General features: G+C 39.0%; 1 protein-coding gene across 1 annotated transcript in view; it reads right to left on the bottom strand.

Moving 5' to 3' along the window:
- Positions 1–24,002, bottom strand: part of POLQ (DNA polymerase theta) — a 47,783-nt gene extending 23,781 nt beyond the window's left edge. The window contains exons 1-13 of the mRNA XM_030450178.1: positions 23,783–24,002; positions 20,911–21,084; positions 19,719–19,849; positions 18,301–18,457; positions 14,061–14,169; positions 11,235–11,454; positions 9,252–9,395; positions 8,987–9,152; positions 7,856–8,068; positions 4,702–4,844; positions 3,619–3,823; positions 2,559–2,701; positions 187–380 (exon numbers count right to left, since the gene is read on the bottom strand). Of these exons, the coding sequence (XP_030306038.1) occupies positions 187–380; positions 2,559–2,701; positions 3,619–3,823; positions 4,702–4,844; positions 7,856–8,068; positions 8,987–9,152; positions 9,252–9,395; positions 11,235–11,454; positions 14,061–14,169; positions 18,301–18,457; positions 19,719–19,849; positions 20,911–21,084; positions 23,783–24,002 (2,219 nt within the window). The remainder of the gene's footprint in view (positions 1–186; positions 381–2,558; positions 2,702–3,618; positions 3,824–4,701; positions 4,845–7,855; positions 8,069–8,986; positions 9,153–9,251; positions 9,396–11,234; positions 11,455–14,060; positions 14,170–18,300; positions 18,458–19,718; positions 19,850–20,910; positions 21,085–23,782) is intronic.
- Positions 24,003–25,383: the final 1,381 nt, after the last annotated feature.

Raw genomic sequence — 25,383 nt, 5'->3', positions numbered from 1 at the left:
TCCAAAACCATCAGCACAAACATCTTGTGCCCGCAGCATTCTCAATCAAGAGCAGACCAGGGCCAGGTTCTCTGAGCTATCAGTTCACTCAGCAAGAGACACAGTTCCTGAAAACAGACACAGAGCCTGTCCAGTCCACCTGTTAGAGCCTCTAGTCTTTGCACAGTCACACCTATTTGTGGATACCTTTTGTGGACGGCCATTTGTCTGTGCTGTTTCTCTGTTTTAGCTATGATTTTGCCCTTTACAGAGCGAGCCAGAAAACCTTCTTCAATCCCAACCAGCTCAGCCACACGTTTCATTGAGGCAGGCAGCTTCTCCCACAAGCAGAAAAACTGGTACCAATCAATTGTGGTCCACTCCTCATACACTGGGGTGACCTAAAGAAAATAAGAATGCAAAAAATTATTTCAGAGAAACAAACAGAACAGAGCTCTAGGTAAACAAAAATACAGCCTAGGGAATGTGGTCAGAGCATCCCACACAGTTTTCAGAGGCACTGAGTCATAACCATGTATCCTGAAGAACGTAAAAGTTCTTAAAACCTAGCTTTTAAAATATTTGTAATTATAAGATCTGAATTATACAGGTACTCTAATGGTTAAACAAATCGAAATCTTTGACAGATTTCTCCCTAAATCCAAGCCTCTAGAAGATTTTTAAGCTGCATCTTTATTTTCCTTTAACAACACAATTTTATTTTTTTTTTAAACAAAAACTGACAGGTATCTTTCAACCTTTTATAAGACCCAGTTTTACCCCAGCTCCCCACCTGCTCTGCAGAATCCACATCCATCGGGTCCTGGGCAGACCCATGGAGCCCCTCCTGAGGCAGCCCTGCCCCAGGGAGCCTTCAGGCATCCATCCCTGCTGCCATTGAGATCGGGTTGGATATATTTGTGTTTTTGCTTTTTATCCTTTAGGTTATTGCCTTTCCCCTGTGCTAGTAAATATGTTTCAGCTTATTTTCAATTTCCAGCTTCAAGTCTCCAGTCTTTATTCCCCTTTTATCTTCCCTTTTTTCTGGGGGAAGGGTTGGAAATACAGTGTAATTCTGTCCTTTGGTTTTTGGTCTGCCCGCACTGCTAAGCACTGACACCAAGGTCTTGAAATTCAGTCTCATATATGTTTAAGTAAAAGATTCAAGTGTTAAGAGAATTAAAAAACATTGTAGCAGATAGTTTCCCTGTAACCTGTAACACATGGAGAACAGTTATTACAAAAAAACAAAACAAACTAAAAACAAAAAATCAAAACTAAACAAATCTTTGGCCCTGAAAATGAACAGATTTTAGAGAAAGTGTTTTAGGTTAGCTTAATGGAAGAGAATCTCAAGAACATTTTGTTCAGTGGTGTATTTGATTTAAAATAACATTACAAAAGCTGCTGAAATTAAAAACACAGGGTAAAAAAAACACTTATTGCCACCAGTGTCTGTACCCCAGAGCCAGAACATTTTTCATGCATTTTTTTCTCCTTCTGGAGATGCAAATGGGGAAGAAATTTACTGGTGCGTAACACAAAACCTTCTACTTCGCCCAGTAGAAATAGAACGAAATGTAAATGTGCTACTCTAGAACAGAGAGGCGGCTACATACGTAACACTAATAGATTTTTAAAATAATAATAAAAAAAATCTATCAGTACCAGCAACAACTCCTGTAACTGCAAGTATATTCTCCTTGGAATTAACTTAATTTTTTTTTTTTTTTTTTTTTTTTTTTTTTTTTTTTTTTTAGGCAAGGTGCCCAAATTTTGACTTCGATTTATCAACCTGGTAAAGAGAACATCATATTTAAGGAGGCTAAAGACAAATGTCAGATTTCAGATGGTGATTGAATGGTGAACCTCTGGTAGTCATGAAGCTTAAGATGTTCACTGCAACTCCATCTTGTTTCCTCACTAATCTTCCCAGGTTTCTGGCTTCAGCTCCACACACCTTAAGTAGCACTGCTTAGCTTTTTAAGTGTACATGCACACTTGAGAAACTTGGGGACTTTTCCTCTCAAAAGATTTATCACACTCCTTCCTTGAGCCCTGGCAGCATCACCAGGCAAGTAAACTAAATCAGAGATGAATTTCATTGTTACTGAACCGAATAAAGGCCCACCCATAGGAAGAAAATAGTGTAGTATATGAAGCTTTTTGTATACAAAATTGATGCTGAAACCCAAAAGGTTTTCTGCATCTCTGAAAGTAGCCTGAGATGCAGTCCATTGATCACAAACATACAACAAAACCAATTTATTTCATAAAGTATCTCAGAAAAATTACCATTATCTTACACGCAAAACTTAACAAAGCTCCAAAATCTTTGAAAATTAGGAGAGACAATGGATTTAGATGGACATGCAACACCTGCCAACACAATGGAAATGGGCTAGTTCTGAAGAATATCCGATTTAGAAACTTTTCTTCATGAAGGATACGACAAGCAAGCACAAAACCCCCACAAAACAACGTATGTTCATGAAGCCCTCAAGAACTCTGCATTGTGCTTCCTCTCCTTTCCTTACTTCTGACAGTACAAAATACAGAACACATAGTGAGCAACCAACCAGATAGACAATATGTAGGTCATTCTCCAAAACAAAGCTTTTCATAGCTCGTTGCAGGTCAGCAAAGATTCCCATGGCTTCAGTTGGTGAAAGAGAAGAGGAAAGAGTAGCTGAGCCAAGATGTGTTGGATGATAAACCTTTGCTGTTTAAAAACAGAAAACAACAATAAACCACAACAAAATACAAACAACAACAACAAAAAAAACAAACCACAGAGAAACATTAAAGTGCAAGTTTATATCTCATTTCAGGTTGTAATTTACTTCACAAATATAAATTCTATTAACTTTACCCAACGACTTTTTCAAGAAGAAACAGTGTATTTCTCCATTCTGAAGATAGGAAAATGGAAACAATAAAAGGTTTAAAATTGCCTGAATGTAAACTGGCATTTTTCAGAGGCCAGATGTCAAACTTGGACTCCCCTAGCTACTCAGAATAAAAGTTGTGATAGCAGTTTGGACAAAAAAACATTAGAATCCTATTTGCCATCCTGCCTATTAGTCATAATTTTGAGTACATCTTTTTTAGGAACACCAAATATCATGTGTCATCTTTTCTTAAAAAGAAATACAAATTAACTGGCAATGTGAATTCCTACTACTATTGTAAGTCTCACCCTTAGCCATTGTAATAGCCAAAATCAGGGAAAAGTGCAACCATATACACTAAGCAATTCTAGAAGAGACTTCAACATCCTTAGAACATACTGGCTCTTCAGAGATACAAAAATCGTAATCTATGATGTGGACTAATTCTACACTGAAAGTATGTCTTTTTTAAAGATATTTTTTGAATTTGTAGACTGGGTTGCATTAGTCTTAAAGGTGATATGCACAGAGACGTCCAAGAACAAATGCATGCAAAAAACACTAATACAGGTAACAAAGACACCATCCAGAAAGCCAAAAAATTCTTGATATCCATGATTCTTTAAAATAAAAACAAAAATACACAGAAGTCTTAACGATAAAGTTAACATTAAACATCTACCCAGCTGCAGGAGATTGACTGATTCTAAACTACTAACTACATCACTGGGAAGAACACCAATATTACCTTTCACATCACTGCTAGAGTCTAGAACCTGAATGAATTCATTTTCCAGCAACCATGCCACACAAGCCTCAATAGGTCCAGTCTGTGCTTTGTCTTGTGCATTCTCATTTCCCCACTTGGTTTCTTTCAAGCTGGATGCAAGAAGAGTGCAAGAAGCGTAGGTCTGCACATCATCTGGAGTATTGGCCACTCCCCCCACTATAATCTGTTGAAAAAAACCTACTTGTTTTATATTGCCAGAGAAGCAGTAGGATGGAACACCAGATCTGAGAATCAAAGACAGTGATCCATCAGATATGTGAATTTTAAAGATCCAGTATGAGAGGAGAACACAAGGCAAAGAAACTGCCAACCTTCAGGGACTTTTCTATGCAAGAAGTTAGACACCTTAGGTAGAAAAAAGAGGACTAAGCTATGGGAAAGAATGAATTGCAAAATCTTTTGATAGAAGACATATACATAGTAGCAACTTAGACTTGAGACTAGTCCTGGGTATTTTGTTTAGCCAACACTGTGAAATACTACTAAAAGGTTAGAACACAAACTACAAATTTCTGAAGACAAAAAGCAAACCAAGAAAGAGGGCTTCTCCTAAGCCCTTCAGCATACTGAAGTTTCCTCTTAAAAATGTCAGTGCTCTTACACTGTTATTATTTTCCTGACTGAACTTGACTGAGGAACCTACAAAACTCTACAAATGTCATTATGGCCCAGTTCAGTCTACAAACCCTCTGGGATCTGTAATTTACAAGTATCTCCCAATTAACACTACCAGGTCACACATGAAGTTTAAGAATTGCACCTACTTCTGCCTGCAGTTTGAGTATATTTAAATGCAAAAGCAAATACTAGTAAACCGTGTTTGAGTGTGCTCACATCCTAATCTGAAGAAGGAAGCACACCACACAAAATGCAGAATACTGAAGCAAGCTGACAGATGTCATTTCCTTCTGAAGCTGCTTGGATTGACGAGAAGAAACAAAAGAAAGTGCACAGAAAACATTTCATGGTGTCACAAAAGAAACCATACTACAATTACAAGAGTGCAAGCACATCTTGAACCACTTTCCACATGTGCTGTACCTCAAGTATTGCTCTTTTCATGCTAGAAGCAACACTTTCCCCTTCTCTTTTAAGCAAACAACTGCAAACAGGCTTGAGAGATCCCTGAAGCAGAGCAGTTCCTTTTGATCTTTCTGAGGGCTTGCAAACTAAAATGCTCTCACCTATAGGAAAAGAAAACAAAAAACCCCAACATTAATGACCTAAGTATTACATCTTAGCACTGTAATAGCTACATAAAGTTCATCAAGGACATATTATTACAATGGAAGAATGGAGGTATTTTTTAAAAAGCTGAATAATTTTTTTAAAAGGAGGAAAAAACCTAAGTAACCTTGAGCAGTGTATATCCATTGCTATCTAACAACTCCACTGATGCATAAAACTTTAGAACTCAAAGCAAACTTCAAAGTTATGTTAGTTGTTCAGGGTCTTGCCAAATCAGCTACAGAGCTTCCGTAGCCCCTCTGCATCTGTTTTTGCTGCTGAACCACTCTCGCCTCTTGTTCTGGAATTGACTGGAACTATAATATACAGTGGAATCAGTTTTTCTTGTGCACTACTTTATTAAACTGAAAACATTCTCTAAAGCAATAAGAAAATGTAAAGGCTGCACAGCACTTAACAGTTTGTGTTAAGTCAACCTACTTCCATTCCCAAAATGAAATAACACAGATACCAAAGCAATTCAGTAATCCAAAGTTACCAATGTAACTAAGCATTCTCTGAATTTTCATATATATATATATGCACATACATATAATATACATGCACATATATGTAATACGTATGTATACTAAGTATATACATATGTATACATATATATATATGCACGTACATATAATATCTTAAGTATCCTGAATTGTTTCCACTGAATGCACCTCTAAATATACCTTACCTTAAAATTCTCTATCAGACCTTGTTATGTTAATCCTTAACTACTGAAAATCTGTGGGACACAAAAAAGGTCCCAGAGCCATGAAACAAAAATAAAAGTAATCAGCCAGTTTCTTTAATAATACTGCAGACTACCCATGGAAAACGCAGTAGTTACAGAAAAAAAGATTATTTCAACAAAGCCATTACAGAGAAACTAGGTCCCTGAGAAACACAGGTAGTTTGAAGCTTTGCCAGCTGGCACAGGGTAAATTAACTGTGGGTAGGACAAGCTTGCCTTTGACTGAGAGCATTAGATTTGGATTTGCTATACACTAAGTGCCGTGATAAGTTAATGATAACTTGCTAAGATTTAAATGCATACAAGCTGGACATCAAGGTGATTTTGTTAGTAGATATCTTAGTAAAATCCTAGGAATGTTAAGTTATGGTAAGTCTGTAACTGTTGTAGTGCAAATGCAGAGGTAATGAAAACACAACTATACTTAAATTTGATAAACAGAAAAAGTACCACAAATGTAGTGCAGGTGAGTAATTTTGTGTAGTTTTTTTAAAGCAAAGCTTATTTTGATTTTAGCAATAGAGAACATTCACTCATTTCATGTTTGGGTTCTGATGTGCTCTACAATTCCCTTTGACAAAACTTTGACTCTTCAGTGTTACAAATCTAACAGAATCAATTGCCAATAATTGCAACCTAGTAAACAGGTAAAAAAACCCAAACAAACAACTGAGCTACTCTAAGATCCCTCATGGAACATTTCAGTTGCCTGAGGAAGTCTAGGTTAGCAGCAGACTAGACAAACACCAGAAGACTCTGGTAATTCAGGCATAAACAAGATCATTAAAAGCAAAAAAGGCCCTATTACATTTCTAGCTTTGGTTCACCATTATTGAACAGCTTTATCTATTTCACCTCGGGAACATGACAGTTTTGATGAAAGCAAAAAAACTGCAATTTTATTTTCTAAAATGCTGGTTTTAAACTTCTATCAACTCAGAAACAAAAATTTAAAAAATCAAAACCTGAGACAATCCAACACTGTAGTGTTGGGAAGGGAGGATGAAATTAACCCAACAGCATTCATCTTCTGTCTGTCAGCTGAATTTCATATGTACATGAGGTATTTTTTCCAGCTAAAGTTTCTGTCCTCCAGTTTCCCTACTGTGTGAAAGAGTAGCAGCTGGTAATGTAGCTTTATGTTGCCACTGAAAAAGACTATGGAGGGGGGAAAACCGATACATTCATGAAATTTATCAGCATAAAAATCAGCTCCTTACTGTGCAGAACATCAGGACTGTCAAAAAAGGGTAATAATTATTGTAAATTAAGGTGAATTAAAAAAACCCTCAAGGAATAACGTGATTTTAAACCTGCCAGCTACACTCAAATGACAAAGTCTGGAAAAATTAAAAATACAGAATACAGCTGCCTTTTTCTTTAACACATAGGGACAGCACACAGAGACACAGGTCTCAAAGTGCTCTGTTGCTACGCTACTCCAGCAAAAATAGAAAGTTAAATATAAAAACAGTCTGCTTACATAGGGCTCCAGCAAACACCAATCAAATCTCACTTCCTGCTTCTGGTGAACTTCTTTTCTACTGTGTTTATACTTGTATAATACAATTTTTCCAAATATCACCCATGAAGATAAATTTCCATTGCAAATTAAAATAACAGGCAGGATTATCTTGTTGAACATTAACCAGTGCTTCTGTATGTACGAAGACACCATATTAACTACTCTTCATGTTTCTCTCTCAGTCTGTTGTGTTACTACTTTTGAGATCCATAAAAGTGATGGTTAATTCTAGCAGAAATTTAATAAATCCAAGTCAGAACTTGAGACAACAGGAGTTTGTGTAATTATGGCTGTAGACCTTAAATGCATTTCTTACATTTTAGGCCTGTCCAGTGAGAGTTTACTATAAATTTTCTCACTGAAACTGTAAACGCTTCAGTAAAATGACCACAGATCACAGATTTAAGGCAAATGAACAACACAGCCTAAGAAGCTAACAAGAATTCAAAGGAGAAAATAGCTTGTTCCTGAAGTAATGAATGTGTAAATACCAAAGTATGTCTCATGAAGTGAAGAGTCCCCCGTGAATACAGTTTTTACTCCATTAATATCAAACAAATTCATTTTGATTAACTTCATCATACTGAGTACCAAAGGAATTCATCATGATTAGCCACTAATTGTAAAGCACTGCCCTGGATTTAATCAGGTTAACACCATTCTTAGAGAACATGAATAAAGCCTCTCCTTACCCTCTGTGTCTATTCCTTTCCTGCCAGCCCTTCCAGCCATCTGCTTGTAAGTGAGTATGTCCAGCAGTCTGGATCCAAACATGGGAGTTCGTATAATTACTCTTCGTGCAGGCAGATTGACTCCAGATGACAGCGTGGAGGTTGCTGCTAGGACTCTGATCAAGCCCTGACGAAAGGCTCCTTCAATGATGTCCCGTTCATCAAAAGTAAGACCTGAGGAGAGATGACTTGTAGCTAACCTAGTAAACTGCATTTAACAGTTCAAAATATTTCTGTCAGTCAAGTGAAAGAACAAACTTGAACATTCAACATTTGGTGCTCAGAACTAGACCAGCAATGCTAACGCAGTTAACTTCTTTCAAATCATAAGTGAACCAAAATTTCACAATCAAGGTTTTATTATTCATTTTATTATTCATTTGACAGTAATACTTATAAACTAGCTTTTCTAAGGTGCTTGCTTATTTGCTACATATGTACAAGTACCGCAAGTAAGTAAATAAATAAACAAATAAGACAAAACCTGGATGTAACAAACACAGTAAGGAACTAGGATTAATTATTTGCCATCCTAACCCTGAAATCCTTCTTTATTATTTCCATTTCAGGTAGCAGGTCTAATATGTATCTTTCTTCATTTCTTTAAGGGCTTCAGGACAATTTTATCCTTGAGAAAGAAATTCACTCTCAATAAGCATTTGGAATAATTCTCTCTATATATTCCATAGCTACCGTTACTCCTTCCAGTCGGTCCTTTCTCTCAGTGGAGCAGAAGGTGGTATATACTATTACCTACCTAGGTAAGAAATAAAAGACCTAACCAGAAGTGTTTGCAGCATGTGCTTTTTTTCATTATTTTTACTTTTATAGTTTATTTACTCATCTATTCTATTCCTGAGGTGAGGAAAATTGCTCTGAAATACTCTGGCAGCTTGAAAATGCTTGAGCTGCACGTCAGCTAATTTTTCAGGCATTTCACCAAAAACAACCCCAAACAAATTGTGTTTTACCTAAATTCAAAAGCTACAGGAGGCTTCAAAAAGCAACTGATAAAATTGCTGGTAACTACAGCAAAAAGAACACAAATGATTTGACCATTCCATAACTCAAGACCAAGATTCTCAGAAATACCTGCATGATGAAATGCAACACCCCATGGCAAAGTACGTTGGAGAACAGAGTCCAGGCCTGAGACAGAGCGTTTCAGGTGGTCCATGACCTCATCTATCCCTTCTCTGTCCACTACAACAGGGGCAAGCACTGAGTTTTTTGCAGAACCTAGAGCAAGAAAACATTCATATATATTTATGTATATATGTATAGTTTCTACTAAAGTTACTATTCCTTAAAGGTAATATACATGCTACAGCTTTCTATTAACTACTTTTTTCTTACTCTCTGCCTGTTGCAAACTGTAGAATTCCCTGGCAATGATGTCTGCCAGCTTCTCACACCAGTTCTTGGATGGGCAGAAAAGCAGGACTGAATGGCCATCACAAACAGTCTCATAACACAGGCTCACAATATGGTCTTCATCTCCCTGAATTGAGACAAAATATTTTCAGTGCATTCTCATACTGAATGAGGTTCGTAAATGCTGTCATTCTTTCGTGTCACAGTAGGAATCTTCTCGTTCAAGTCAGAAAGAGGAGCAAACAAAGAAGATGGAGCACTGTTAGATTACTTTCAGACTTGCTTTAGGAAGTCCAAGCACTAGTATGACCACTTGGTTGAGGACATCCCCACCCAAGAATAAATCTAAGGTTTTACAGCTTCCTTTCATAAATCTCTTTCTGAATGAAGGCTTAACAGTGCACAAAATATCACTGCAGCCTCTATGTTGTGGCTAACAGCAGTGGAGAAGAATTAGGAAAAGTCCCAAGGTAAAACATCCCTCACTTGTAACTAAGGAAGTCTTATCAACTAGGATATAGGACAGCTGAACTAAAAAGCATGAGATGTAGTACTTTAGGCATTCCCAAGAAGATGCACTTAGCAAGCACTGCTGACCAAAAACCACAGGTATTCAGAGCACAGAGAAAGGTTTTTATGGATACTTAGAGATATGCATGCAAAACCCTACTGTTTACAACTTGCCTTTTTGGTTTTGAGATCCTAAGAGAGCTCCTGCAACAGATTTGTTTTGCTTGGCTAAACCAGATTTTCTTCCAGAAAGGAGGCCAAAGGAGGAAGAGAAAAAAGGTAGGCGTCCAGTAAGAAATAAAAAGCACTAAAATGCAAATTAAAATGGGAGAAGTGGCAGGAACTGCATACATACATCAAAAGCTCATTAACAATTCAGCCAAATTCAGAAGAAGTAATGAGGTCAAGTTCCCTTCTCCAGTCTAGTGTGTGGCACAGAACACAAGTCTGAAGATCCAGTGATAGTTTTCAAGCCCAAGCAGATTACCTAGTTTTTTAAAATAAGCCATTCCTTAAGCTGTTGAGTGACAAGTCTTGTTTAGTTCTTTCTCTCACTTAATTTAGTACCTATCAAAGCAACTACTACCCAGAAAAGGAGCTGCAACATCACCTTCTCAATATGACCATATAAAAGCAAGCTTATATATATATACTTCTCAAACATTTCCTTTTGTCTCTATGGTCTTTAGTCTTTGTTGTGCCACCATGCTCCTGATAACAGAATGCTTGCACACCGGGATATCTGGGAGCAAAATATCCCTTGCTTTAGGCCCATATTGTTCAACTACTTACTGTGCTAGTATTACACAAAGCAGTTGAAAGGACTAAGAAGATAATTCATCCATCAAAGACTCCAAAAAAAAGGAACCTACAAGTAGGAAGTACAAATTTCCCATTTCCACCCATTTGGTTCTTCCAAATCATTACAGTACTTTACTTTCAACTTATCATACCCTTTTCAAGTGCGCAAAAAGATTAAATACTGAAAACAGATTCAGAAGAATCAGGATGGGCATCTGCCTTCTAATCAATGACAAAATTAGATCATTTAGCAATTTAATCTGGGAAGGTTCAATACCATGTTTTAATGCAAATGTGTTCTTCCACTGATAAATGCAAATTCCTTAGTCTAACTAGGCAATATTTACCTTCACTTGTGAAAGTGAAGGAGATTTTGGGACACAAGATAGGGTGATGGATACAGAGATAATCCAATCCTTTATAACTGTCAAGTGCTCAGAAACAACATAACTGGAAAGTCAGCTTTGTCTTCAAGTCAGAGTAAAGAAACTTCAAGAACTGCATGTTCCCAGTTTGAACATACAATCTAGGATGAAAAGCATTAGTGAAGCCAGGAATGTCACCTATTAAAAAAAATTTATGAACATAGCAGTAGCTGTCTATTTTAACTGTAAAGAAGATGTTAACCCAAAGCAACTGCTCAGCATTTTGTTACCTTCAGTTGAAGCTTGGGCTGGAATTCTCGCACTAAATTCATGGAGGAGTCATAAATGTTGCTGCCAATTTTCACCCATTCCTTGAGGGGCACAGGGCGAAAGTCCGTGCAGTATAGCTCTGCATCTAACCATGAGGCCAGGAGTCCCAAGTTAGGAACCGTAGCACTCATGCCTACTATCTGTACCCCACCAAAACCAGGACTGCTCATCTTCACCTGCCTGAAGGTGTTTAAAAGAAAATGAATGTTAGTGACAGCACAGACTACTGTTTGGAAAACAAGATTCAGAAAAACTAACTCAATCTGCTTCCTTCCAGAGCCTAAAGTACAAAGTTTCAACTTCTTGGAAGAAATAAGAAACAAGCAAGCCACACTCTGCTTTTAGCAAACATAATGTCAGGTTATGTATTGATAACAAGACAGTGCAACTTTTAATCATTTTGAACCTTCTTCTTTAGGTTCTGAAGCTTCTTTAAGTAACAACAGTCATAAACTGACTGCATGTTTGATTTGGAGAAACTGAAAACAAAGAGACAGCTATTTCCTTACCATTAACAAAAACACGGAGGTGACAGAATGCTTCAGTCTCCATTGCAGTCTTTCTAAGCTTAAATGCCTTAATTAAAACACTTTCATTTGTTTCAATTTCAGGACAAATAATACTAGACTAAAAGCTGGAAACCAAAGACCTTAGTTCAGCAAAGACGAAAGCAGTTTCAGTTCAAAGTGCTGGAGAGCACCTTCCACTAAAGAAATAATGGACTCTTAAGAGGCCTGAAAACATAAACCATTAATTTAGATATCCAAAGGTATATTTTAATTCAGGCTTTACACCCACACAATAGGGGTTTTTTTATGATCTTAGGCCTAGGTTTAAAAACTACTCATTTGCATTTCATTGAGCCACAGATTGAGACCTTAAAAAGGTGCAACAAAGAAATGTGAACTCAGAAACAGCATGCATTTTCTTAGAAGATACTAGTAATCCTGGCAAAGACAAGACAGAGGAAATGAGGCTACCCAAAAGCTAGAGTAAAAAAGAGTATTCGCTAATGAGAGAGAGATAGGGAGAAGCAGATTCTCTGATCCAAGCTCTTCAAACATTTGCTAGTACAGCTCTGCCATCTAGGTTGCAGATTTTCACCCCTAAAGCAATTTTTGACCTTCAAGGATTAAAAAAGTTCCAGCTCCACAATACACTCTCTGGATGGGGAAGAGAAAATTCTGCTGCAGAATTGTGGCTGGGTCTGCAAAAGCTTCACAGAGAAGCATGGCCAGAGAAGCTGGCAATGGCCATCAGAGAGTATTCTCTTGATGTGAAGACAGCCTCACCCTATAGTAGGACATTCAGCCAACCACTTAAAACCACTGGTCATTCTGATAACTGAACAGGCTGGAGGGCATTTAAAGATTTTGGAAGAGGGGCCCCCATTAAATAAGAGAAAAAAAAGCACCACATACTTGGAAGGACATCTGAGAGCAAATGTGGTCTTTTACTCCAGGCATCTCGAGTGAATTCCAAAACAAAAAAAGCAGCCACCTCCTTCATGTTCATAAGTGGTACGATGAACCACTGTCAACTTGACTGTGACAACGAGATGGAGAATGTAGGCTCTAGCACATACATGGTAAGACTGAAGTACTGTGTCTTCCCGTAAACCTTCCATGGTGCATCTGTCCCTTTTTTTCCTGACAAATATTTTCTCCTTCCCTTAATGCAGAGGGAGGAAAGTGGAGATCAGGTTTGCACCTATGCTGAAACTACATGATAAGCCAGCATAAAGGAGTGGCAAAACCACTCAAGATGCTCTGAAGTACTGGCTCCTAAGATGTGTGGGAACAATAGGAGAATAAAGTCAGAGGTGATCGGACCCGTAACACTTTTGGATCCTACAAATCAAGATGGGAAATACTAGCTCAAATGTCCAGTGCAGAGCCAATGCAGAACTGGCAATTCCCCCTGAACTAAATAATTAGTGCTTAGCCCAGCACTGGTAGGACTCAGAAGACAGGAAGAACAGAAAACTGGCAAAATCTGGCTTTTGGTGCTAAGGGAACAGTTGATCTTGACTCTTCTCTCAGCACCACCAATAAAGCTTAAGAAGATCAATACACCATCTCCTCCATTTGCCTTTGTCTGTGTTGAGGCACTACAAAGCCACTGGACAATTTATTGTTGGAGACGAAGACATGGAATTATTAAAAGCCTCTGAAGCTCTTCTTAAACATTTAATCTGTTGGGGTGTCTGATTGTTGTGCTACAAATAAGAAACCATCCAGCCACTGATCTATGGCATGTTATAAGCAAAAGGACAGATCACTCTGAGCAGTACTAACTAAGCAGACTACTGTCACATCATCTTAAGTCTTCTGATCAATTCACACATTAAAAGTATGCCCACTCTTCTACACTACCCCAATATTTCAGTAGGGTAAGTACCCCATTACACCAAACACTGAAAACTTAAGCAGGGAAAAGTCTGCTAGCAAAACTAATAAAAGAAATCCAGAGTTTAAAAAAAATAAATTAAATAGGCTAAAAAAAGTAAATGAAAGCATTAACCTTAATTCTTTTCCTGAGAGAATTAATCCCATGCTAGCACTGGGATTCAATCCAGACTGAAACCATGAGGCTTAAAAGAGATTTTGTCTACAATGGCAGGCCCCTGAGAGGCGGCATGATGAGACCTTGATGAACAAAACAGTTTAGGTCATCACTCTTATAAAAGCCCTGGAGTCAACACAAATTTCCAACTACCATGAAAACAAAATATTTAGATCCATCCATAATTTAGCACTAAAATACAAACATCCTGGTGTACCCACCGGTTTGCAAGCTTCTCTGTAACATATCTAACTTTGGTCAGAAGGAGTTCCAGCAGATATCCTCGATGAGGGTCTCCCAGCATGTGCAACTCATCCACAACCACCACTCCTGATAAACAGAAGCATTCAGATTATATCTAACAAAATTAAAACTAAGAACAAGGAGCCATGACTCTTTCATACTCCACATGATGTACAGAAATTTGTCTCTCTCTTAAGAATCAGTGGCAGAAGGAATTTACCAACACCACTACATCTTTATTTTGTCACTGATTCTTCTGGGAGGGATAAATCATGACCAATGTAATGAAATTTCACACTCCACATGGTCTTACATACCCACATTCAGGTTTAAAAAAATATAAACAGGTTCATTGATTAGTATGGACACCATGCTAAACAGTACTGCAGTATCTATGCTGTAAGCTCTCAGCAAGTGAAGTCCCCAAGGCTTCAGAGTATCTGGAAAGGAACATTCCAGCACTTAAATGAGATAGTCAAAAGCCTTTTTGACATCACTGTCTTAGTTAAAAACATGACTCCTTACTAATACAGCAATGTCACAAAAAAGACTTAGATTAAATATAATTACACTGGCACAGCCTCCTTCCTATTACATCTTTTCTCACTGACAAAACCTGAATGAGCTCAACGCAACTTCAGATTTGGCTTTCTGATGAAAAAATCCTTACATTACTGCTCTGTTGTCATCCAACTTCCTGCAAATGACTTTTTAACATATTATCCACCTCCATCAAATTTGCAAGATATTTAGAAACACTGAATGTCTATAAAGCTTTCTTAATATCAGCAGCTGGAGACAACAGACCCAATTAGGTTCTCCCTTGAGATGAAAACAGAGAACCATGACAACTCAGCTTTCAAGCACACCTCCTGCACACATCCCAAATAGCAGTGGTATGGTCCCTTTCTTGCCAGCTGATAGGGTCACAGGGACATGACAGGCAGAAGGGCAGAAGAGAAGTTAAACCAAAAAAACAGGACATTAGTTCTGCTGCTGCTTAGTTTTTTTCGCTCTTTGGGGCAGCTATGTAATATCTTCCTGGTACAGCCAAAATAGCAGGAGCTTAAGGGCAAATGCAACCTTTTATTATCTGTTTTAATGCTATTTTTCCTTCTCATTTTTTTTCTCTCCTTCCTACGTATGTTCCTTCTCTCTCCGTCTGTTTTCTCCTCCTTCTTCTTCAAGCTGCTGAAGTTAGAAAAGAGTGCTGCACTACTCCATCAGCCTCTTCTACCAACTCCCACCCATCCAGCTCCTCTGTCTTCCTGCACTTCCTCTATCTATCCTGTGCTCACTTGCAAAAAATGGTAATTCGTCAGCCACCAAATACATATTTACTCAGCTACCAGAAAAAGCTTCTTCCTGCTTCCCTATACAACAGTCTGTCTGAATTGTTCCAGCAGCTGAGACAGGACAGTGTTAATCAGATATCTACCAAAGTAGAATACATACAAGTTACACTTATGCAGACTCACATTAAGCTGTGTACTGTGTTGCCGTGGCAGTCTGGCAAGCTGACTCTCACCCGTGCAGAGTGCTCCTCTATCCAGGCCAGTACTCAGAACACACCCACTGGGACAACACAGCAGGAGCTATCAGGCAACCAGTATTTTTCACAAAGCCATTCTCATCTTAAAATGGAAATGCAGCCAAAGAGGACTTCAGGTCCCAGCATCCAATGGTATTTTCTACTCAACAACAGGCTCAGGCATGCAAGTGGGGCCAGAATTTCATCATACTGCATTGCTACTGAAAATGAGGTTACCTCATTTTCCTCTTTCTGTCTGCAAATTAGGTATATCCCTGCTCAAAAAAACTAATAGAAAGTACCCGAGGGCTACCATATGTGTTCACTGCAGAATAACTAATCCACATCCCATTTAAAATTAAGAAGTTGTGAATAAAAGGCAGGGAGGACTACTTTTTTTAAATACTATTAAACTAGCAATTTTTAAATTTCAAATTTCAACCCTAAATTAAGGAAACAAATATGACAACAGCACATTAAAAAAAACATTTCGACTTGACATGCTGAGAAGGAGGCAAATTCTTCTCTAATCTACTTCCCTCGAAATTTTGTCAGTTTCAAGAGGCTGAACAGGAGGAGTATCATCTCCTGTGTACCTGGATGTTAAAAACTGACACACATTAAATAATAATTAGCAACACAAATTTGCTTTAACTGCTTCATACATGAAAAAGCTCTTGGAGGCAGAGGGTTTAAGTGTCTCTCAACAATTTCCAGAGGCAACATCAGCTATCAGCAGGGGGTTGACATCAACAAAAGGAACAGCTCAAGCTTGAGATGGAATCCAGCCAGAACTGCAGCCATCTCCCAACAACTCATCTCAAAAGATAAAAGACCCTTGTTACAAACTGGTCTAAATTCAGAATTAATCAGATGAGGTACAATCTTAAAGTTTCAGACAAGCTTGCTTGAGGTGACTAAGTTAAACTGCCACTTTCAGCTCATGCCTGTATTTTGCAGCTTTTATGAAAAGTTATCTCCAAGTAGACCATTTGTCAATTTTTTGCTTTACAAATTATTTTTTAAACTCATATTTTATTTCAGTTATATGGTCATACTGGGGCAAAAGGGAAATGGAAGGCTGCAGCAGAAGTGTTTCTGAATGGTGAAAGAAAAACATCATTCTTTAAGGAGGTATCAGTGTTGAAGACACTTACTCAAACTCAAATCTTGTAATCACCTGGCTTGTTATATGACTCATCTCAGGTACATTCAACTTGGAGAGCACAACAAAATGTAGGGATGGAAATGGAGGTACCAACCCAAAGGATTTGGCATGCATATCTCTAGATTCTGAAAGATGATGTCATTAAACAACTGGTTTTAGTATACTGAGTGTGCTTCCAAGGCACTCAAGCCAATATAAATATGGACATTTTGACCCCACTCTGTCTTATGCTGGCAGGACAGTGTAGGTGAGGTGACCTAGCATTAAACTAGCTTTACTTAATATATGGCTAAACTATGGCTAAACACAAATAATAGGGCTAACCTAAGTAGCCATATACTGAAATAACTAACTGCATAATCACCAGTGCCTTTGCAAGGGAAGAGATGAGGATACACATTCAAGAACTGGGCTGGACTGCAGGACCCTCAATGCCAGTAAGGTTAAAATGCTGCACAACCACAGTCATCCACCCATCATCTTCCAGCCCATTGGCATTCTATAACATCCATGGTGATCCAGCCTTTATAGAGCCAGATGTGAATGTGTTATGCATTGATTTCACCCTCTGACAAAACCTTCAAGGCTTTTATTTCCCTTATTGCTTCTTACGTTTAGAAACCTCTTCTGGTATACAATTGTACAGAATATTACACGGGTGCACATGGAACAGCAGTTTCATTGGTGGAGATCTCAGAGCAGTTTTCCAATTTTTATATTCTTAAAGTAGAAACCATCTCTGTTACATGCCAGTGTGAAGATGAGATGGATTACTGTCTACAATATGATTGGGTCAAGCTTTACTGAGCAGGGAAACAGAGAAATACAAACTTCTGACTGGATTAGGAAAACACGTCTCTCACCAAGTAGACACTGGAAACACAGGGCTTCTTCAGTTTTTTAATCTCCTCCCAAACATTAAATGAAAATGACCATGATCTAGTAGCATGGTGACCCAAAAGTCTGTAACCAGCACAGAAGGCTTTTTAACAAACTACAAGAGAGAAATGAATATCAGAGCCCTCCTAGTCACCGTGACTGTCAAGAGGAGCTCTATGTAATCGTTCCACTATCTGCACCCTGACAAGCACCTAACAAAATTCCTCCTCTTCTTTGAGCTAAGTTGAAGATAAACCATGGATTCTATAGACTCTGTCCAAAACAAATGAGCATACATACATTTTTAAGCTCAAACATATCCCAGACCTTTAATTCAATTTCATCAGTTAGAAGACATTTAACAGCTGAAGGAATGACTGCTTATTGCAGACAATCACTGTCCATGGATTGTCATCAGTGTCAGACAAACTAAAACCTGTAGCTCCTACACAGAACAGCTCTGACTGACTTCTTAATTCCATATCAGAGGTGCTCTGGAGGAAGAAAAAATGCTTCATTTTCTTATTTGGCATGACTTTCACATACAGAACTGAGCAAATACAAAGTATCCCATGATTTCACATGTACTCAGAGTATGTAATAAACACAGTCACACATCAGTCAAGCCCTAGTATTTTACCCAGTGAGTCCATCTTGTTTTCTTCTATTAGTCTATTGATAAGACCATTTGCTTTCTCAATAGTGCAGACAGCAACATCCAGGGCAGAGAAACGTCCAGCAGGAGACATGCTTCCCATGTAGCCTTCCACTCTTACATCCACCTCCTGAAACAGGGCCTGTTTTCCAAGGATATAGAATGTCATGCCTATGTTACAACCCTGAATTTTGATCAATGCCTGCTGGAATCCCATATAAGCGTACATCCTACAGCCACAATTTCTAGTATTTATGATGTCAACTACTCAGATTAAAGCCATAACTCAGCCAGTTACTGCTACTTTTTCTTTTTCCAGTCATTTTTTATTTCCAAAGCATAAGTCACACAGTACACATTGCAGGATAAAGTGTACAAAACTGAGTAAAAGATAGAGACTACTGCTTTGTATAAAAACATTATTATTAAAAAGGTTAATGCAATAGCTTATAACACAAGCAGGCTATGTACAAAGAAGCCTTGCTCCTGAGAAATCCTGGGCAAAAGACAGGGACCCCAAACACAAAGATGTCACATCTCACAGGAAAGTCAGGAAATGATGACTTCTTTTCTTCCACAATTTATTACTGCATTAACAGAAGGCACAAATGTTTAAACCAGATGGGCAGGGTACCATATGATTTCAAGTATGGGCAGCTACAGCCAAATTTATGCCAGGGGTAGCATTGAAAATCCTCCAACTTTACAAGACTAAAGCAAAAGCATGTCTCCCTTATCTATCAATACAGAGTAGCTTTGGTACTCAGTTTTTAACATTTCCTAGCAATCTGCAAGTTTAAGATAACCATCTCAGCTTATTAACACCCAAAATATCTAAAGCATCAGAAATTATGTCTGATGGGTTTGGGGTTGTTTTGTGGATTTATTTCAATAATTGCTACTTTGACATACTATATAATGGTAATAATGTTTGATTTTATTGGTTTTGTTTTGAAGAGACTGCACCCACTGCAATTTTGCTTTTAAATAGCTGGGTTGAAGAAGCCAAGACATAACCACAGTCTGTCAGAACATATTTTTAGCAAAGTCAAAGTGAAATCAAAGGCACACAATTCTGGTGGAACACCCCAAGGAAAGCTAAAACATTCTTTTATCCTTTCAGATAATTTGGACACCTTTCCTTTGTAGTTTTTCTGACACAATCCCTAATTGGAAAATTTCTTTAAAATTCACGTATTATAAAAATCTGTGAATTAATACAAGTAACAAGAGATAAAAAAAACTCATCCAAGTTTGAACAAGAGCACATTGTAAATTATCTATAAATCCTTTCTGAAACTACTCTACAATTTCTTTTCCCTCAAATACATGCAAAAACTTGTTTAAAAAATGTGCCCCTGCAACAACAACCCATTTATTTACCCTCTTTGAATGCTGCTTACCTGCAGATAGCATTTTTTCTCCTTGGCAACAGAGACAAAGGGGAGGATGAGAAGTGCTTTCTTACGAGTTTCCAGAACTCGCTTTAAAATAAGCAATTCTGCAACAAGTGTCTTTCCAGCACTGGTAGGAGCTGGGGGGGAAACAGAAAAAAAGAAAAAAAAAAGAAAGTTTGCTTGGATGGGATTTTAGCTGGACAAATATTAAAAAATGTAGTCTAGAAAGCAGTTGATGGAGAACCTAAGGCAGGACTCAATGGATTCCCCCCTCCCGCATCCACAACCACACTTGCAGTGAACCCCTTAAAGGGTCAATAAGACTGCAAAGTACTTCTCATCTAGCCTCTTCCATCATGCTATCAAATCTTGTGTTCTCAACTCTGCTCCAGGGGAAACAGCAGCTCAGAGATAAGCTAGGGGAAAAAAAAAAAAAAACAAACACAAAAAACCAAATCCAAGCAAACAAAAAACCCCAGCAGGAGTCTCTTGAGAGAACCTCAGCCAACACCTTACTAACCCAGTTAACTATATTAACTCTTCCTGGCTGGCAAGCAGTGCTGTTTGCCATTTATCAGCCACAGAAAAACTGGAGAAGATGTTACATACCAGGGGACAGCCACTACCCAGGAATCAGGCCCAAAGTTTTCTGGAACCAAGTAAATAAAACTCAAATTCAAGCCTAATAAAATCATCCCCTCTTCCAAATTCTAAGTGCTGCTCTGGGACCTTCTTCCTACAGACAGTAGACAATTGTCATTTGTCACAAATTTCTAGTCCACCAGGACTACTTCTTCTGCAATATCCCCCTCCCCACACACAACAGATGAAACAATTAAAGGGTTTGAAAAAATTGGAGAATAAATAAAATTTTCAAACATTGCTGTTATCACACAGCTCCTGGTTGACACACAGTGTAATAAAAGAGGAGTCATCATTAACTGATCCCTAATTATAATTTTTTAAAGGAACATTAAGGGAGAAAATGGGGAAAAAAATTCTTTCCCCATAACTGGAAAGGAGTCTATCAATCCAGGATTGAGGTATAATGATGGCGCAGATCTTAATAGAGTCTCTCCAGAAAAAAAAAAATCTTGACCTTTTTAACTGCCAGATCAACACCCTTCAGCACCACTATTTTCTTATAAATGGCACTGGAAAAACTAGAAGGGACAGGTTCTGTCAGATCTTCGCATACCTGAGTAAACTAGGTTCTTTCCTTCCAGAACTTGTCCAAGCATTAAGCATTCTGCTTGCCATTCAAACATCTGTGCTACTCCCAGGCTGTGGTATTTCTCCAGAACTGCTTTAGGAAGACCCCAGCTTGCAAGGAGCAACTTGTCTGCTTGATCTTCGGGAACATTTACTTGCCCTTTTAAAGGAGAAGATAAAACATTTTTAAAAGTTACATATCATCCTTGAATCTGATGTCACTTAGGTTATATAACTAAAGGTCAAATTTCTTTACAAGCTCCTGTATTACAAAAAAAGGTAAAAAGAAGCTATCTCCTCTATATTTTTCAGTATTTCCTATGGCTGTTTCACTGTTTTTATCTCCTGATGTAATTTTTTCAGTTTTTTCTCCTAGGACTTTCCACATTCAAATAATTTCTTTGTGAAACTCTTGCTCTGATATTTGCTTTTGAGACAGAGCAACCATTACCAAATACATACTCAAACAGAGTTTCAGCACTGATTAATATAACAGCATTGCAATGTGCTTGCCACCTCACCTAGACTGTTTCCTCTTTGAATTATTTCTCCAAAGACTTTAGTAATCCTCACAGATTACAGAACTGCCCAGTCTTTTTTCTTGCTTTATGGATGAATTAAAAAAAAAACAACAAAAACCAAACAAGCAGCTCAAGCTACTCTGCACAATGCATGTGGGTTTTTTCAGTCTACCAACGCTGATCACTACCTTCACCACATAGATCGTTCCTCTAGCTTAAATTCCTTAGTTATTTGTCTTCATAACCCTAACTGCTTTTGTGCCAGCTAGATGTTGCTTCCTCCCTCATCTCCTCCTCCCTTTTACCAAATCATGCAGAAAACTCAAGCTTTTTCTCCCTTTCCTCACATGAGACATAAACCAGGTTTCTGATCCACAGTAATGCCTCTCCTATTGCCCACGACTGCACAGTTCCCATAACAGCATTTTGTGAAAGACCTTGTCAAATCAATATGAAAACCAAGTAATTGAGTGTACTGATTCTACTGTATCCGTTCTTCTACTGACACACACAAAAAAATTCTAAAAGAAATTCCCCCCCACTGCTGACAGCATAAGGGAAGGCTAGATCAGAAATACTAGCAGCCAGTATTTTTACTTTCAGTGTAATAAAAATTTAAACTGCCTTCTTGAGGTTAGCCCCAATCTAGCTGTTACTGGTGAATAAACATTCTTCACACAAATATATTAAAAAGTGGATATAGCTTGGTTTTGAAAGCTTTGTGTTACTTTGCATAATCAGAGTACTAAACAAGAAGTTGAGCACCATCAGGAAAGAACAGCAGTATTCCATGAAGCTGAATAGATTTCCCAAGGGGAATTTAAAAGAGACCAGAACCATCTATCCTAAAATGTGACTAATATGGCAGAAATAGGATTCAGAGTCCTAAAAAAATTAAAAAACATACATAATGGGATCTCAAGCTCTTTTCCTAATGTTGAAATCCATAAACTACAAGTAAGAGATGGAACGAGTAAAGGATTTTTCTGCTGTTTGAACTGTACCTGTAGATTAGCACTGTGAATCTGAAAACTTGTGCCTGAAGCGTTCTTAAAGATCTATGAAAAGACATGTACCTGTCCTTTACAGGTCTACACTGTCCTATTACCTACTAGAAAAATGGTAAGAAATAGTCAACATGAGGAAGATAAGTACTGGGCATTAGATTTCTCTGAAAGAGTACCCTTCCAGAATGTGAAGCCAGTTGGACAGAGTATTACTCACTGAATCATCTTTGAAGACTTGTCTCTTGGAAAGTTGTACATTACCTTCCTAAGCTCCATTTGCAGGAGCTGACAAAATCTTACCCTGCAGAACAGAATCAGATGCAACATGACTGGAGAAGAGTTCAAGAGATGTAGATGTTTTAAAGAGTTACAAAAAAAAATTTCAGAAGGCATGAGCTTTATAGAGATGAACTTTATAAGATTTTATATAAATAGCTTGATTTGAGATACTACATCTTGATGCTGTATACATCTTCATTTCTCTTGATTCAAGAGTGCAGTAAACTGGTAAAAGATATCGCATTTAGAGGCACCACTTTATATGACATCTTGCCACAGTATGTTTATATAACACAAGATGTTTACATAACATCTTGTATGTATCAGAAAGTTGTCATATTATAAAAACCCTACAACACTTTTCTGCATTTGCAGGTATCAGGGCATCCACTAGGACCAGTTAAAGTGATGCCTCTAGACGCAATACATTTTATCAGCTTAATGTATTCTTGAATCAATTGAATTACGTGAGTAAACCTCACCTATTATACCAAAGCATACCGAGTGTAGTGATTGTTGCATTACAGTAGCACCTAGAGGCCAAGTCAAGAACAAGGACCACTGTTCCATGAAAGATAATGGAACGAGCCTGACTTCAGAGGCAGGCACAGAACATGGGTTTCCTTACCTTCCTCACCCTAACAGTGATCAGGGCGAGAAGATCCTTCGAACTGTATTTCTACGCTCCCGTTCTCGTTAACATAAACACACACCTCAGTTCCAGCCGCTTCCCTCACAGGAGAAGGGAATGACCAGAGCACCAGTACTCCTGCCCGAAGACAGCGAATCATCCCCGGATCAAAGGCCCCGCACCCCGGGCCGGAAGAGGCTCGGAATGTCCCCGACCCCTTCCTTACAGCGCCTCACGGGCCCGCTGCCGGCAGGAGGTGCCTCAGCGCCATGTTGCCTCACGGTCCAGTGGCCCGCAGGCTGGCTGCCCGGGCTAGCCCAATTCCCCTTTTCCCTCCACCTCCCTCCCCTCCGCGCTGCGCTGAGGGACCGAGGGAAGGCAGAAGAGGGGAGGAAGGGCCGCGCTCTACCCCGCCGGTACCTGTCGAGCTGGTGCCGGGGCTCCCGCAGCCGCGCAAGGAGAGGTCGAGTCCGGGCGGCGGGCTCAACACGGCCCGGCAGGGAGGTTCGGGGCCCTGAGGCACAGCCTTCCCCGCCCCGCAGGAGGAGGCCGGGACCCCCGAGCTGCCGCTGCGGAGCCCGGCGCCAGCGGCTGTGGCGGCGCCGTTAAGGGCGATGCCGCCATCTTCCCGCCGCGCCATTCAAAATCCCAGCACCGCCCCGTGAGGGGAAGGAGCTTGGGCTGCTCCCGGCTGCCGCCCGGTCGGGCTCCGAGCCTCGGGTAAGGCCGGCTCCCTGTGCTGGAGGCGGGGAGGGTGGTCCGGCAACAAACTGTACTCTCGCCTGTGCGTGAAGGTGATGGCGATAGCTTGCTGTTTGCACGAACTGCGCACGTTTTAGCTTTCCGTGTGACACACTCTCACCTTTGTCAAAGCATTTAGATTAAAATACAATGCCAATGCAACGTTTGAACTCCTAAAATAGTAATCCAAATGACGGGTACTGTTTTTTTCTTTGTACAGAGATAACGGATGATGCAAGGTACACAGGCATGACACAAGGTCACAGGCTCACCCTGTAAAGCCTCCTCGTCCTTGCAGACTGAAATGATCAACAGAGAACAGCACAAAGGAGAGACTTGCTTTCTGTTTTTAGTGGCTCAGCTATCAAAAATAAACTCTTCATATTGTAAAAGAGTAGGACCAGCTTAATCTCTCCCCGGTGAGATGGATATCAGAAGCAGTCCTGCTAAAAATCCACAATACTCAAAAAATGGAAGTCTTCATGCATGACCTGCAAAATGTATGTTACATGACCTGCTAAGATGTATGGTACACATTAGCTAACACGAGAGGGAGAAAATTAAAGCTTTTCTAAGTGACTTTTAATTTCAACTTAAGAAAACATACTAAGATTTCTAAAAATAGTGACAACTAAGTGAACATTCAAAGCATGAATATACACAGTACTTCCTTCTGTCCACCAGGAGCACATCTTTTATTTTGGGTAAGCAAACACATGAACACACAGGCTCCATTCACTCAGAAAAACTTTCCATGTTCTCTAGATCCCTTCAGAGAAACAGATGACAGCTTTGGAGGCTGGCTCCATGCAGTGCCAGTGCTCATCATCTCAAACACATATACATGACCTCTCTGAAGCACCCAAGACACATCCCTCAGCCTCTCTACTCACAGGAACTGCTCATTGGCCCAAAAACACTGGGAGAACAGTCGGTAAAAAGGACCAGGAGGTCAGGTGTGGAAGCAATCGCCTTCTTCCCAGTTGTCTTCCTCAGCAACAACCTAAAGCTTAGGGAATTTCTAGCCTATAAAGATGAGCACATGCTCTCAATTCCTGTCATTAAAAGAATCTCATAAGCTTCAATGCAAGCAGAAGAATACTGCTGTCATTTCCAACAATTAATTTGAATCGATGTAAGGAATGACCTAATGGAACATATTTAAATCCTCTTTAAATCAAGAAGCTCCAAAAGCTTACTTTGTTGTTTTACAAAACCAAATGCTATTAGAAGGCTCTTCTGTATTTCAAAGCCCAAGCATCAGAAAAGTACAACACACA

Source organism: Calypte anna, chromosome 1 (assembly GCF_003957555.1).
Source record: "Calypte anna isolate BGI_N300 chromosome 1, bCalAnn1_v1.p, whole genome shotgun sequence".
Lineage (NCBI taxonomy): Eukaryota > Metazoa > Chordata > Aves > Apodiformes > Trochilidae > Calypte > Calypte anna.
This window is presented reverse-complemented; position numbering and strand designations above follow the sequence as displayed.